Genomic DNA, 11,340 nt, shown 5'->3' with positions numbered 1-11,340 from the left:
TTATTTTTTTTTATACAATTAGTATACCCTACAGACTTCCAAATCAAGAAATTAAAATTAATTTTGAGAATTATTTTCATGAATAAAATCATATTTAGAAACTTAAATATAACACTATATACTTATTATATATAATACGAAGATTCTCAACATAATCCTTATATTTTGAATTATTAATTAAAACACTTTATCATAAAACACCTTAATTTTACTGTAAAAATAATTAATTTTTAAAACAAATTTATAAAAAAGAAAAAAGCTAGACATGTTCTTAAATTTTTAAGGATAACTAAAGGCTGACCAAATCCGGCAAAAGCACGTGAGAAAAAGCTTTCACAAGCAAAATCAATCTAAGGCGTTACCTTTATTGCTATTTTTCCTTTTTATCCCAATGTAGGCAGTGAAGTAGAATTTTTCTGACTCTGGATTCTTTGGACAGTCCCAAGATTTGGACTCTAAAGAGTCTTGGGTCATGGGTCATGGGTCATGGGTCATGGGGGGAGCAGCAGAGCCTAAAGATTCATGTCAAGTTAAATTATTTGCAAAGAAGAAAGGTTAGACATTGGAAGCAAAAGGGCGGTGAGCACAGCTAGAAAAAGTGCTTTATCGACACATGCTTTTGTTAAAGGGCAATATCATATCTTTCCATGAGTTTAGACACTTTCCTTCTCTTAAATCATAATATGTGGATATCACAAATATTACTTTACGTGCCACTGACTCAACCCCAGAAGTATCCACCAAAGATCTCTTTTTTAATCATAAGGCTTAATTAATAATTTAGTAAATTTAATAATCATTTTTTTACAGATAATTCTTCATGGGAAACTCATGAAATGACATGTAAACTGTTTTGTGAATTGGGTATAGATTGATTATCTATAATTATAACCGAGGAAGCATGGAAACCCAGATTCAAACCGACATGCCACGTCCCTCCAACTTCTTTAATGGCACGTATGGTCACTTTATATTGACTCTCAAGCACCAGGACAGACAGAGCCAAGTTGCATTCACATTACAAATCATTCAATCAGATCAGCAAATGGGCAATCAATATACCTCGAAGGCTCCTTTTTCTCCATCTATAAATAGAGGTTACTCACACTTCACTCATCCATCCCTCCAGCAAACAAGCTTCTTTTGAGTCTCTCATTGCTTCCCAGTTTTCATTTCCCTAAAGCAATGGCTTACTCCAAGACGTTTCTCCTTCTGGGTCTTCTATTCGCTGTTGTCCTTATCCTCTCCTCTGAGGTGTCGGCCAGAGAGCTAGCCGAGGCTGCACATACCCGTGAGTTTCCCACTTTTTTTTACACACTTGTTATATCAATTTACAGCTGATGTACTGTGACTAATTCAACTAATCCATTTTTTTTTTTTTGTGCTAATGACAGAAGGGAGTGTGGAAGACGCTAAGCACTGGGGACATGGGCATGGCCATGGACATGAACACGAGCATGGCCACTGGGGACATGAACATGGGCACGGCCACGGCCATGGGCATGGGCATGGGCATGGGCATGGGCATGGACACCACGGCCATGGTGGTGCTGGTGAGTCTGTGGAGAATGAAACTGAAGCTGGCGAGAATTAGATAACATTTGTAGCTGCTGTATTTTCACGCCCATGGGTGGAAGTAGGTTGTGTGGTTTATGTGAGTTTGTATGTGAATAAGGCATGTGCTTGTCAGTGGTTGCCACCATTAATGTTCCTCTAGGAAGATGGTTGTGTTGCTTTGACAAGATGTTAAAGCATGTGTGAAACTTGCAGATGTCAACTTAATTATTGCCCTGAAATTAGAACTTTTTCCAAGTCCTTTGTCTCTATTTTAGGTTGGGTGCAGATAAAAGCTGCAAAGTAAGCAAAATAAGTAAAGTAAAAGCAGAAAGATCAAACAGGATTTCTCTGCATAATTAAGTATCTCCATTGATCTTTTTTAAATGAAGACTAAATATTTGTGGGTTCAGACCTCTTTACAGGTATTTGTGGGTTCTTGATTTCATTGTTCCATATGTTCTTAGTTCTCATTGAAAAAAAAGTTTTAAGATAATAGAATTTAATTTAAAATGATCTTAAATCATTAAATATTAAGTATGACCATATTAATTAATCATCAAATTAATCCCACCAAACAAAGTAGTTGGCCATATATGATTTGCGTTAACCCATAATTGAATATTGATTAAATTGTTCTTAATATAGTGAAATACGTAGATAGAATTGAACAGTATAGTGATACAGCTTTGTTCTAATAGACATAACAAGGAAATGAATACAAATAGTATTTTCACCATCATATTGTACAAAATTAAATACCTGGGAGAATCCATCCAAAGGAGCAACACGAGAGATAAGCTTGAAGAACACTCGTAAAGTTGGTGGACATAAGGACAAATATAAGATGACGTGAGAAGGGACGTCATCATTTTTATATCTGTCACGTGAGTAAAGTCGAGTCATAAAGAATGCTGCCCAATAGATGTTGAACTAACATATGATAATTACCAAACAAAAGATTTGGACCGTTTAATATGTAAGAGGAGACTAAAAATATGTATGTACAATTCCCTGATTGATGATGTTTATAATAGTATCGAAAATGGTAACTACGTAGATCCAAAGAATTAGGATCAGAGATGGCATTACGGCAACTTAGTTTTATCCTTGCCCACTTCATTTTGCAGTACTCTACAGAGAAGAACAATTTAAGCTGGTCCTATCCTACATCGACATGGTATTCGGGCCACTACCCCATGTAATAGCATATTGTCCAGATGGCAAATTTTGATGGCTTACAAGAATTTGTGAAACTTCTTTTGTGGCTGCTATTGCAGGAAATTAATCAAATGGGAGCATTGTGGGCTGTCTGAGTATAGTTTTTCTATATTTCCTTTTCTACACTTATATCCAAAAATCATTTTCTCTGGCATCCTTCTATTTGAGGACTCCCGAGTACTCTTTCTTCTTTCCCAACACCTTATCCCTTTCTCAACATTAAAAGCCATAGTCTGGAGTTTATCAGGGTTGAAACCCTCCAAGTTTTGCAACCCCACTAAGAGGGGGAGCTTGCAAATCACAAGACTATTATTGTTAGATTAATTAAGACTGATGAATTTTAACCTGTTTTGTGATTTGGGTGTAGATTAATTATATGAAGGAGGCATCAAAAGTGACAGGTTGAAACAAACCGACAAGCCACGTCTCTCGAATTTCTTTAATGGTATGGTTAGACAAAATCTTCACTCTGACACACCAAGACGAGAACGTGTACCCATTCACATTAGGAATCATTCAATCGCGTCAGAAAATGGACAATCAGTCTCTCTGAAGCTCTCCTTTTTTCCATCTATAAATGCGGGTTACTCCCACTGCACTCACTCATCCATCCCTTGAGCAAACAATCTTCTTGTGAGTTTTTTTCAGTCTTCGTTCCCCCAACAAAATGGCATACTCCAAGGCTTTTCTCCTTCTTGGCCTTCTGTGTGCTGTCGTTCTTGTCCTCTCCTCTGAGGTGTCAGCTAGAGAGCTAGCTGAGGCTGCTCAAACCCGTGAGTTCCCCACTCTTTTAGACACTTTGTATGCATCACTTGCTACTATGCACATTCTCTTGAGCTGCACAATAGCACATGCCAGTCAATGGTGTTTTTGCTCTAACTGATAGATTAACAAATAAGCAAAGTACCTTTCTAATTATAATTAAACCATGGATATATCTTGGAGAATTTCCTCACCACTCCTTAGCAGAATCAATACCGTGACTAACTAATAACGCCCTTTTTTTACTCTTTCTAATGGTAGAAGGGAGTGTGGAAGAAGCTAAACACTGGGGACATGGACACGGGCATGGACACTGGGGACATGGACACGGGCATGGACACTGGGGACATGGACATGGGCATGGTCATGGCCACAGGCATGGACACCATGGCAAACCCGGACATGGTGGTGCTGCTGAGACAGAGGAAAATGAAAGTGAAGCAGGCGAGAATTAGGGAGAAGCACTTCTAGCTGCTGTATGTGCACGCATACACCGTGCAAATAAGGTTGTGTAGTTTACGTAAGTTAGTGTGTCAATAAGGCATGTGTGATCAGTGGTTGCCATTAGAGTCCCTAAGTAAGATGGATGCATGGGTTTGCCAAAAATATTAAAGAATCATTATGTTAGTTTATTAGCCTGAAATGAGAACTTTCTCAGGGCTCCTTTGCATCTGTTTTTGGCTTTTAATACCAAGAAAAAAGTTAATGAAGCAGAAAGAATATGGAAATTCAAATTAACCAATTTGCCACGTCTCTAAATTTTCACCATTTTCTTCCTTGACATGACTCAAACGTTGATTATTTTTAAATCATGAAACTCTAGAGGATGCCAATTAGTATGGTGGATATGGACATGGCTACCGGCACCATGGCCAACCTGGTCATGGTGGTGCTGGAGAGGAGATGGCAGATGAACCAGAAGGTCGCAGTTAGATTGTTCATCCTTATTGGTACAGTAGAACAACAACATGGGGTGGATGATTCAGCATAGCTGGGCTTTATCTATCTCTGTGTTTTCTCATGTTGTTTCTAACCCTTTGTGCAATATGCTAGAGTGCATATCAGCACATGATATATGCAAAATAATCAAAGTAAATGTTGCTGCTTGTGAGGGTCTCTTGTAAAAGTATATATAAGAAAATATATACTTGAATAGAGATTAGTTAGTGAGAATCAAGTTTGAAAAAGAATTATGAGGTTGTTTGATATGAGGACAAATGAAAGAACAATGACGTGAGAGGTGACGCAACCATAAGCATGATATATACTATAGGACTTAGGATACATCCCCGTGTAGAAATGTAGGGCCCCAAGTCCCTGAGTTGCATGTGAGGTTTAACTTAGGGCTCAAAGCCAAGAGCCATCACGCTCACCCTTGGGTCACTCAGCGGTATTCTCTTCAGGACTTGGTGACGTGAGGAGGGACGTATGCAATGTGCATGTGTGGTCGAAGAATTTTGTATCAAAGAGATCATTCTGAAGAATATCTTTGAACCACAATATGACATGCTAACATCATTGAAGTTAAATCAGCAACTTTCTAAAAATATTGGTAAAAAAAAAAAAAAAAAATGAAACTGATCATTAAAATTTCAATTTATTTCCATAAAAAGATCATTTAAAAGCTTATTTAATAATTCTTATAATTTTTTTAATAAAATTTGAGATTTTTTTTCCAAATAAGTATAAAATCTTTTGAAAGTGATGAAATATTTTACTTAGAAATTATCTATTATATAAAAATATCTGTAACATAATAAATGTCTTAATATCTAAACTTTTAATGAAATGATGTATCGATTAAGAATTTGATATTTATCATTCTCTAAAGTTCAAATGATCATGAAAATTTTTGAAATTTTCAAGATGGAAGAGAATATACCATGAAAAAATTATTTAACAAAATATAAAATACAAAATGATAAAAAAAAGAAAAATTATTAGATGGAAAAAAATTCAGATAAGGTTAGTATATAAAGAAAAAAAGTGATAAAAATAGAATAAAAGAAAACAATAAATAAAGGTGTTATTATATTTCCTCATTAATTTTATTTAACTTAACAAAGTAAAGATTAATTTCACTCATTTAGATTAAGTATATTAAGTTGTTGATGTTTGGATTAAATATACTTAGTTATTATTAACCTAACATTTGGGTAAATAAGGAAATACAAATAAATGAAATAACAAATAAATAGGATTACAAAATGTATTTGATGAAATTTCAAATTTATGATGATTATGTATAATTCAAATCTTAAGAGAGGAGAGTGAAATTAATTTTATAAAATAGATTTATTTTTATTTTTTAAAATCTCTAGTTATATATAAGAATTTTCTTTCTTTTTTTAATTTATGGGGAATAATACATAAGATGTTTTTTTTCTTACACACCAATTTTATTTGTCACCTATTATGTTGAGTTGTCCGAAGTCTAATTGTATTGTATATTGGTTCCAAATCACTATCCTCTTGTCACCTAACTTGAAGTTGTACATTTACCTAATCATCACCTAACTTAAAGTTGTACGCTTACCTAATCTAACTAAAATACTTAATCCTTAATGAATACCACAATCATCTTAAAAAAATCTCTACAAAAGCTACGAGTCTCTAGAAAGTCTCTAAAACTATACGACAGAAAACCCATGAGGCAAGAAGCTTATAAAAAGCCTTTAAATTCCTTCAAGTGAGGAGAGAGATAGAGAGTTCCATCTCCAAGCAGAACCATCTTCAAATGTTTGGAAAAAACCTCCACATCTGAAAAAAAATTGCATAAACATAGAAAGACTATTGTAAGCACAAGAATAATGAGAAGTCCCATGTCATTCAATTTTTGTTTTGCACCAAAGCAGAAGAAATAAAAGAAAACAATTTCTTGGAAGCTTCATAATCAAGGAGCTTACAAATAGCTTCTCCCAACCAAATTAAAGTGGGCAAATCCTTCTCCTCTATTGAATCCCTCTCTGTATCCACCAAACAAATGAATACAAATTCAGTTAGTCATGAAAGAATTTTAGTACCTTCATACGCTTTCTTGTAATTATAGATCAACTTTTGTAGTTAGATAGATGAATCAAATGCTTCTAGTCAATTTTTAAGTGATATTTTAAGAATTTTATGCATGTATTAATTTATATTCTAATTTTCGTATTATATAATAAATTATTAGGACAATTGTTTTTGGTTCTAGTGATATTTTAAGTGATATTTTATGTAGTTACACATGTATTAATTTATTCTAATTTTCCTATTACATACTAAATTATTAGGATAATTGATTTTATGAATAGGAGTAGAGGCAATTATTGTAATTTGTGGGATCATCTTGCAGACTCTTTAGTATAGAGAAAACCTCAATGGTAAAGTGTACGTAACTCTTATTGAGAGGAAACTGCTATAAATCCTATCCGTGCTTTACCTATTCCATGCATGACCCACATACCCGTTCTCAATCCTTCATGTGGGATCGAATTTAATCATACTCTAAAAGGCATTATTGGTCATGCAGTTGGCAAGAAAAATAATTCTCTCAACCTCTTTTTCATAAGGTTACATTAATGACACAATAGAGTGCTTCAATTAGTTTTTCTTTAACAATCCATTAACGTATCGACATGAATAAGGATCAATGGAAGAGATGTGAGCAGGGACGCAACCATAATATAGGAATTAGAATCTAGTACCTAATTAAGCCTTTGAAATGAATGCAAGTTAAGGATAATTTAAGTTCAAATTAACCCAGCCAAGAGCCATCTCCTATGGGTTACTCAATACCATTATTTGGGATATATGCAATACTATTTCCTGATCATTGAAGGAATTCTGTAATCAAAGATATTATGATGATATTTTTGAACTGCAATAGTATAAAGTAATGTCATATTGTGGAGAATTTTGAATTAATGCGAGCAAGCTTAGTGATGTTTGAAAATTATTTTTTTAAAAAGTTTTAAAAAACAGTTCTTAAGAATAAATTTTTAAAATTGTTTTTTAAAGTTTTGTGGAATAAAAATTTGTTTGAAAATTTAAAATGTTTTAACTTGTTTTTAATATTTTAAATTAGTTTTAAAAATAATTTTAATATCTAATACTTTATTTTTAATTATTCTATATATTTGTATAATTATTATTCCTAAATAATTCTTAAAAAATAAGTAAAAATTAAAAAAACAATTAAAATATATCTTTTTAAAATACCATATTTTATATTTTTAATTAAAATAAAATTTAAAAAATGGTTTTAATTATTAAATAACTTTTTTTAAAAAAAATTATTTTTGAAAACAATTATTTATAAGCAGAAAGAAAAAAAAATATGTTTTTTAGTGTTCCTCTATCAAAATTCTAACTATGTATGTTTGACCTCCCTAAACATCGAAATAAATGCCCACCGACAGGATATTGATAGGTGTATGTAGTACATCTAAAAGAACAAGTAATTGAAACTTTTTTCCTTTTCCCCGATTTACTTTCTCTTTCTCTCGCCTTCCATTATGAACTTTTGAAATAGGTTTTTGAGAGAGCTAAGAAAATTGAATCCCACGAACGTGAGAGTCCCAACAAAAGTGACTTCTGGCAAAACCATGTGAATAAAAGCTTTACCGCTATTTTTGGTTTATTCTTTGGAGCCTCATTCTACAGTCCACAGAAGCCCGCAAAAGTGGTTCTACACCAACATATTACTAGCAATTACCATGCACTACAAGGAAAATGTCAAAAGATGACACTTTTTGTGACCCATTTAAAAATGAAGTTGAATAGCATCTTTTGTAACATAAGCAATGAAGCCTATGTCAGATTGTGAAGCTTAAATTAGTAGTAAATGTTGCACTTCGCTCAGGATGTCGGGGGTTAAGCTGCTCATAGGCAGCAATTATTGAGTTCCATGACACTACATCCCTTAATAAAAATTGTTGAAAAACTTTCTATGCATTCCAAGAGCCCATATCTCGAAATGGCATTTCATCAAACAAGTTATAGGCAGTACCTACAACTCCATGGAAAGCAAGCTCCTTTCGGCATGAACCATTGTACACAAATGGAACAACACCAGAACCATTTCCAAATCTTCTAGAAAACATAAGAACCAGAGAACAAAAACAGATGAGAGACACAACTGAGCCTAAAAACAGAGGTATAGTATCTTTTTATCAGAGATGCAAACCAAGAAAATAACTGATAATAAACAAAAACCACAACAGATTTACAAGCATTCACACTCAAATCCCATAAATCAATAGTGAAGAATGTGAATCCATGGGAAAACGAGAACATATGGGCTCGTACCCGACAACTCTCTCTTTTGGGTTTTTTCTTTCCTCTGTTCCTCTGGTTGTTCGACCTTTCCTCCTTGCTTACGTCTTCAACCGAAGGCACCTGCCTTTGCTACCTCTTGCCTCTCCCAACCTACGAATCTAAAAAAACCCTAGCTTTCTCTCATATCTCCATTCATTTCCTTTCTCTCAATCCAGCACCCAAATAGTTAAATCGATGGAACATCCATGAATGCTATCTTCTTGATTTGGAGTAAGAACTTTATTTTCTCAATCGAAATTGGCTGGAGCTTGCTGGTTCAGTTAGAGACAGATTTGGTAATGAAACTTGAGTGTGGGCATCGGGTATGGAAAAGGCTTTATTACATTTATCTCTTTTTTTAATTGAAAAATGTGAGTAATTATAAAATGAACAGAAAATGACGCTTTTAAAAGCGCCAAGGTTGAGGTTCTCCTACAATGGCACTTAAAAAAGAGTCATTATTTGAAATTCATTGTACAATGACGCTTAAAAAAGTGTCATTATTTAAAAACGTCATTATTTCTCCCATTAAAGCGCCAAGAGAATGCAAGCGTCATTAATACCCATTTTTGAGAATAAATAATGGCACTTTATATAAGCGTCAAGAAAAAAAGCGTCATAAATTACATTTTTTGTAGTAGTGATGTGATTATGGAACCTCTTTTGTGGCAGTAAACGTATTGTGGGTTGTGAAGTATAAGTTTTTTGCTGCATCCTGGGCTTTCTGGACAGTCTCAACTCCAATATATATACATAAGGTTCAACTTTAAAGGCTATAAAATGAGGTTTAAAAAGTACTTATAACGATAACTTGTTCTTAAGAGTTGTACAGATTGCTTCCTACAAACATAGATGCATGGGATAAATATTTGGTGTTTATGCATAAATGGTATGGGCTCTTTAGACAAAATGTTGAGTTTTACTCATAGAAGGCAAGGGGCATTTACACTACAAATAAATCAATGGGACCAGAATGTAGACAATCAATCTTTCAACTTCTCTTTCTATGCATATATACATAGGGGGTCTTCACGATGCTTGCACTCACCCATAAATCCCCTATCCAACAATGTCCTTTTGAGTCTCTCCTTAGTCTCCTAAGAAAATGGCTTTCTCTAAGGCTTTTTTACTCCAGGGCCTTCTCTTTGCTGTTCTTCTCATCCTCTCTAAGGTTTCAGGAAGAGAGCTAGCTGAGGCTGCTCAAACCCGTGAGTTTCTCGCATTCTTAAACCTTACTTTTTGCCTTTCATCTTTGAATCTTTGCCACCATGCATGCGCCCACATAGTCTTGATCAGCACAGCACACCCCAATGCCAGTGAATGGTGTGTAAAATGTTCACCAACTTTTCCTAGTGTCTCACAATATTTGCAAGCATTCCAGTTGAGGCTTTCTGCCACATCAAGAGCCTCTAGTCCTGTACATCATGCCGCGGAGGACATATACTTGCTCTTGATTTAAGAAACCTTTAAGAATAGGTATCGAAGAATGTTCTCTCTAAATTTCCTTTGTGACAGGTTTAGTTTCATCAGTGTTTAGTTACAACTTTTCCCCTACACATTTGAGGTTTCAGATTTTCTTGGCTGAGAAAAATCAAGTAATAGTTCAGTGAATACGAAGAAAATCTTTCTCTATAACCACACAGCGAATAACAGAAGAGAATCTTGGAATTTCCCTTGCCACTTCTCAACAGAATCAAGCACTGTGGCTGATTCAACCTTTTTTTTTTTTCCTCTTTCCAGTGACAGAAGGAAGTGTAGAAGAAGCTAAGAACTGGGGACATGGATATGGACACAGGCGCTGGGGAATTGGACATGGACAAGGCCACTGGGGAGTTGGACATCGACACGGCCACCGGGGACATGGACAAGGGCATGGCCATTGGGGACACGGACACGAAGGCATACCCGGACACAATGGTGCTGGTGGGAAAGTGGATTTTAGCATATTAGCCTATTTTCTTTTTGTTATTTTTCATTTTTGTTAATACCTATAGTTGGTGAGGTGTTTGTTTTTTTAGATGAGCTTTACAGCTCCATTTGCGTGAACTTCTGTGAGGTAAAGCTCTTGAGCTCCTCTGTTTTCTATCCATGTACAACAATCAATCAAGGAAAGAGAATCAGTCAATTTCTCTCCATTTTCCCTTGTAATAGTGAAGAAGGAAACCGAAGCTGGTCAGAATTAGATAAAAACACCCCAGTTGCTGCATTTGCACAACTTCTATAACGTCTGAGGTTCTGCTGTTTATATAAATTTGTATGTAAATAAGTCATGTGGTGAGGAGCAGCAGCCACAAAATCCCCTCAAGAAGATGGTTGAATTAGTTTGCCTAGCTAGATCTTGAAGCATCTGGAAAACTAGCACAAAAGAAAAGATGGTCGGTAAGTTGGCATTTAAAGACTTATCCCATTAAAAGAAGTCGGCCCAAGCATGGCTTGCTGAATGATTTTCTTTACTTGGTTCCTATTCAAGTTCTTTACATACTGAGAGGGAATATTTGTGCCAAA

General features: G+C 34.8%; 3 protein-coding genes across 4 annotated transcripts; all 3 read left to right on the top strand.

The window, feature by feature from the left end:
- The first annotated feature begins 1,102 nt into the window (after nucleotides 1-1,102).
- LOC117910010 (zinc transporter zipt-7.2-like) lies at nucleotides 1,103-1,966 on the top strand. Its single transcript, XM_034824062.1, has 2 exons — nucleotides 1,103-1,291; nucleotides 1,395-1,966. Exons 1-2 carry the CDS (start codon nucleotides 1,186-1,188, stop codon nucleotides 1,592-1,594), a joined length of 306 nt encoding a protein of 101 aa, XP_034679953.1. The 5' UTR covers nucleotides 1,103-1,185; the 3' UTR covers nucleotides 1,595-1,966.
- Nucleotides 1,967-3,364: 1,398 nt separating this feature from the next.
- LOC117910008 (kininogen-1-like) lies at nucleotides 3,365-4,275 on the top strand. Of its 2 annotated transcripts, none has more exons than XM_034824061.1 (2): nucleotides 3,365-3,548; nucleotides 3,802-4,275. In XM_034824061.1, exons 1-2 carry the CDS (start codon nucleotides 3,443-3,445, stop codon nucleotides 3,990-3,992), a joined length of 297 nt encoding a protein of 98 aa, XP_034679952.1. In that variant the 5' UTR covers nucleotides 3,365-3,442; the 3' UTR covers nucleotides 3,993-4,275. The 2 variants fall into 2 exon arrangements, with proteins under 2 accessions (XP_034679952.1, XP_034679951.1); XM_034824060.1 differs by having other exon boundaries at nucleotides 3,366-3,548; nucleotides 3,799-4,207.
- Nucleotides 4,276-9,916: 5,641 nt separating this feature from the next.
- Nucleotides 9,917-10,823, top strand: LOC117909995 (cold and drought-regulated protein CORA-like). Its single transcript, XM_034824039.1, has 2 exons — nucleotides 9,917-10,043; nucleotides 10,576-10,823. The coding sequence occupies exons 1-2, from the start codon at nucleotides 9,941-9,943 to the stop codon at nucleotides 10,818-10,820; spliced, it is 348 nt and encodes a 115-aa protein (XP_034679930.1). The 5' UTR covers nucleotides 9,917-9,940; the 3' UTR covers nucleotides 10,821-10,823.
- Nucleotides 10,824-11,340: the final 517 nt, after the last annotated feature.

The sequence above is a fragment of the Vitis riparia genome, unplaced genomic scaffold (assembly GCF_004353265.1).
Source record: "Vitis riparia cultivar Riparia Gloire de Montpellier isolate 1030 unplaced genomic scaffold, EGFV_Vit.rip_1.0 scaffold540_pilon_pilon, whole genome shotgun sequence".
Lineage (NCBI taxonomy): Eukaryota > Viridiplantae > Streptophyta > Magnoliopsida > Vitales > Vitaceae > Vitis > Vitis riparia.
This window is presented reverse-complemented; position numbering and strand designations above follow the sequence as displayed.

Bases quoted from the DNA above. Each gene is read 5' to 3' on its own strand.
- LOC117910010 (XM_034824062.1), top strand. From the start codon at position 1,186: ATGGCTTACTCCAAGACGTTTCTCCTTCTGGGTCTTCTATTCGCTGTT. The intron at 1,292-1,394 runs GTGAGTTTCCCA...TGCTAATGACAG, and splicing joins AGCCGAGGCTGCACATACCC to AAGGGAGTGTGGAAGACGCT.
- LOC117910008 (XM_034824060.1), top strand. From the start codon at position 3,443: ATGGCATACTCCAAGGCTTTTCTCCTTCTTGGCCTTCTGTGTGCTGTC. The intron at 3,549-3,798 runs GTGAGTTCCCCA...TTCTAATGGTAG, and splicing joins AGCTGAGGCTGCTCAAACCC to AAGGGAGTGTGGAAGAAGCT.
- LOC117909995 (XM_034824039.1), top strand. From the start codon at position 9,941: ATGGCTTTCTCTAAGGCTTTTTTACTCCAGGGCCTTCTCTTTGCTGTT. The intron at 10,044-10,575 runs GTGAGTTTCTCG...TCCTCTTTCCAG, and splicing joins AGCTGAGGCTGCTCAAACCC to TGACAGAAGGAAGTGTAGAA.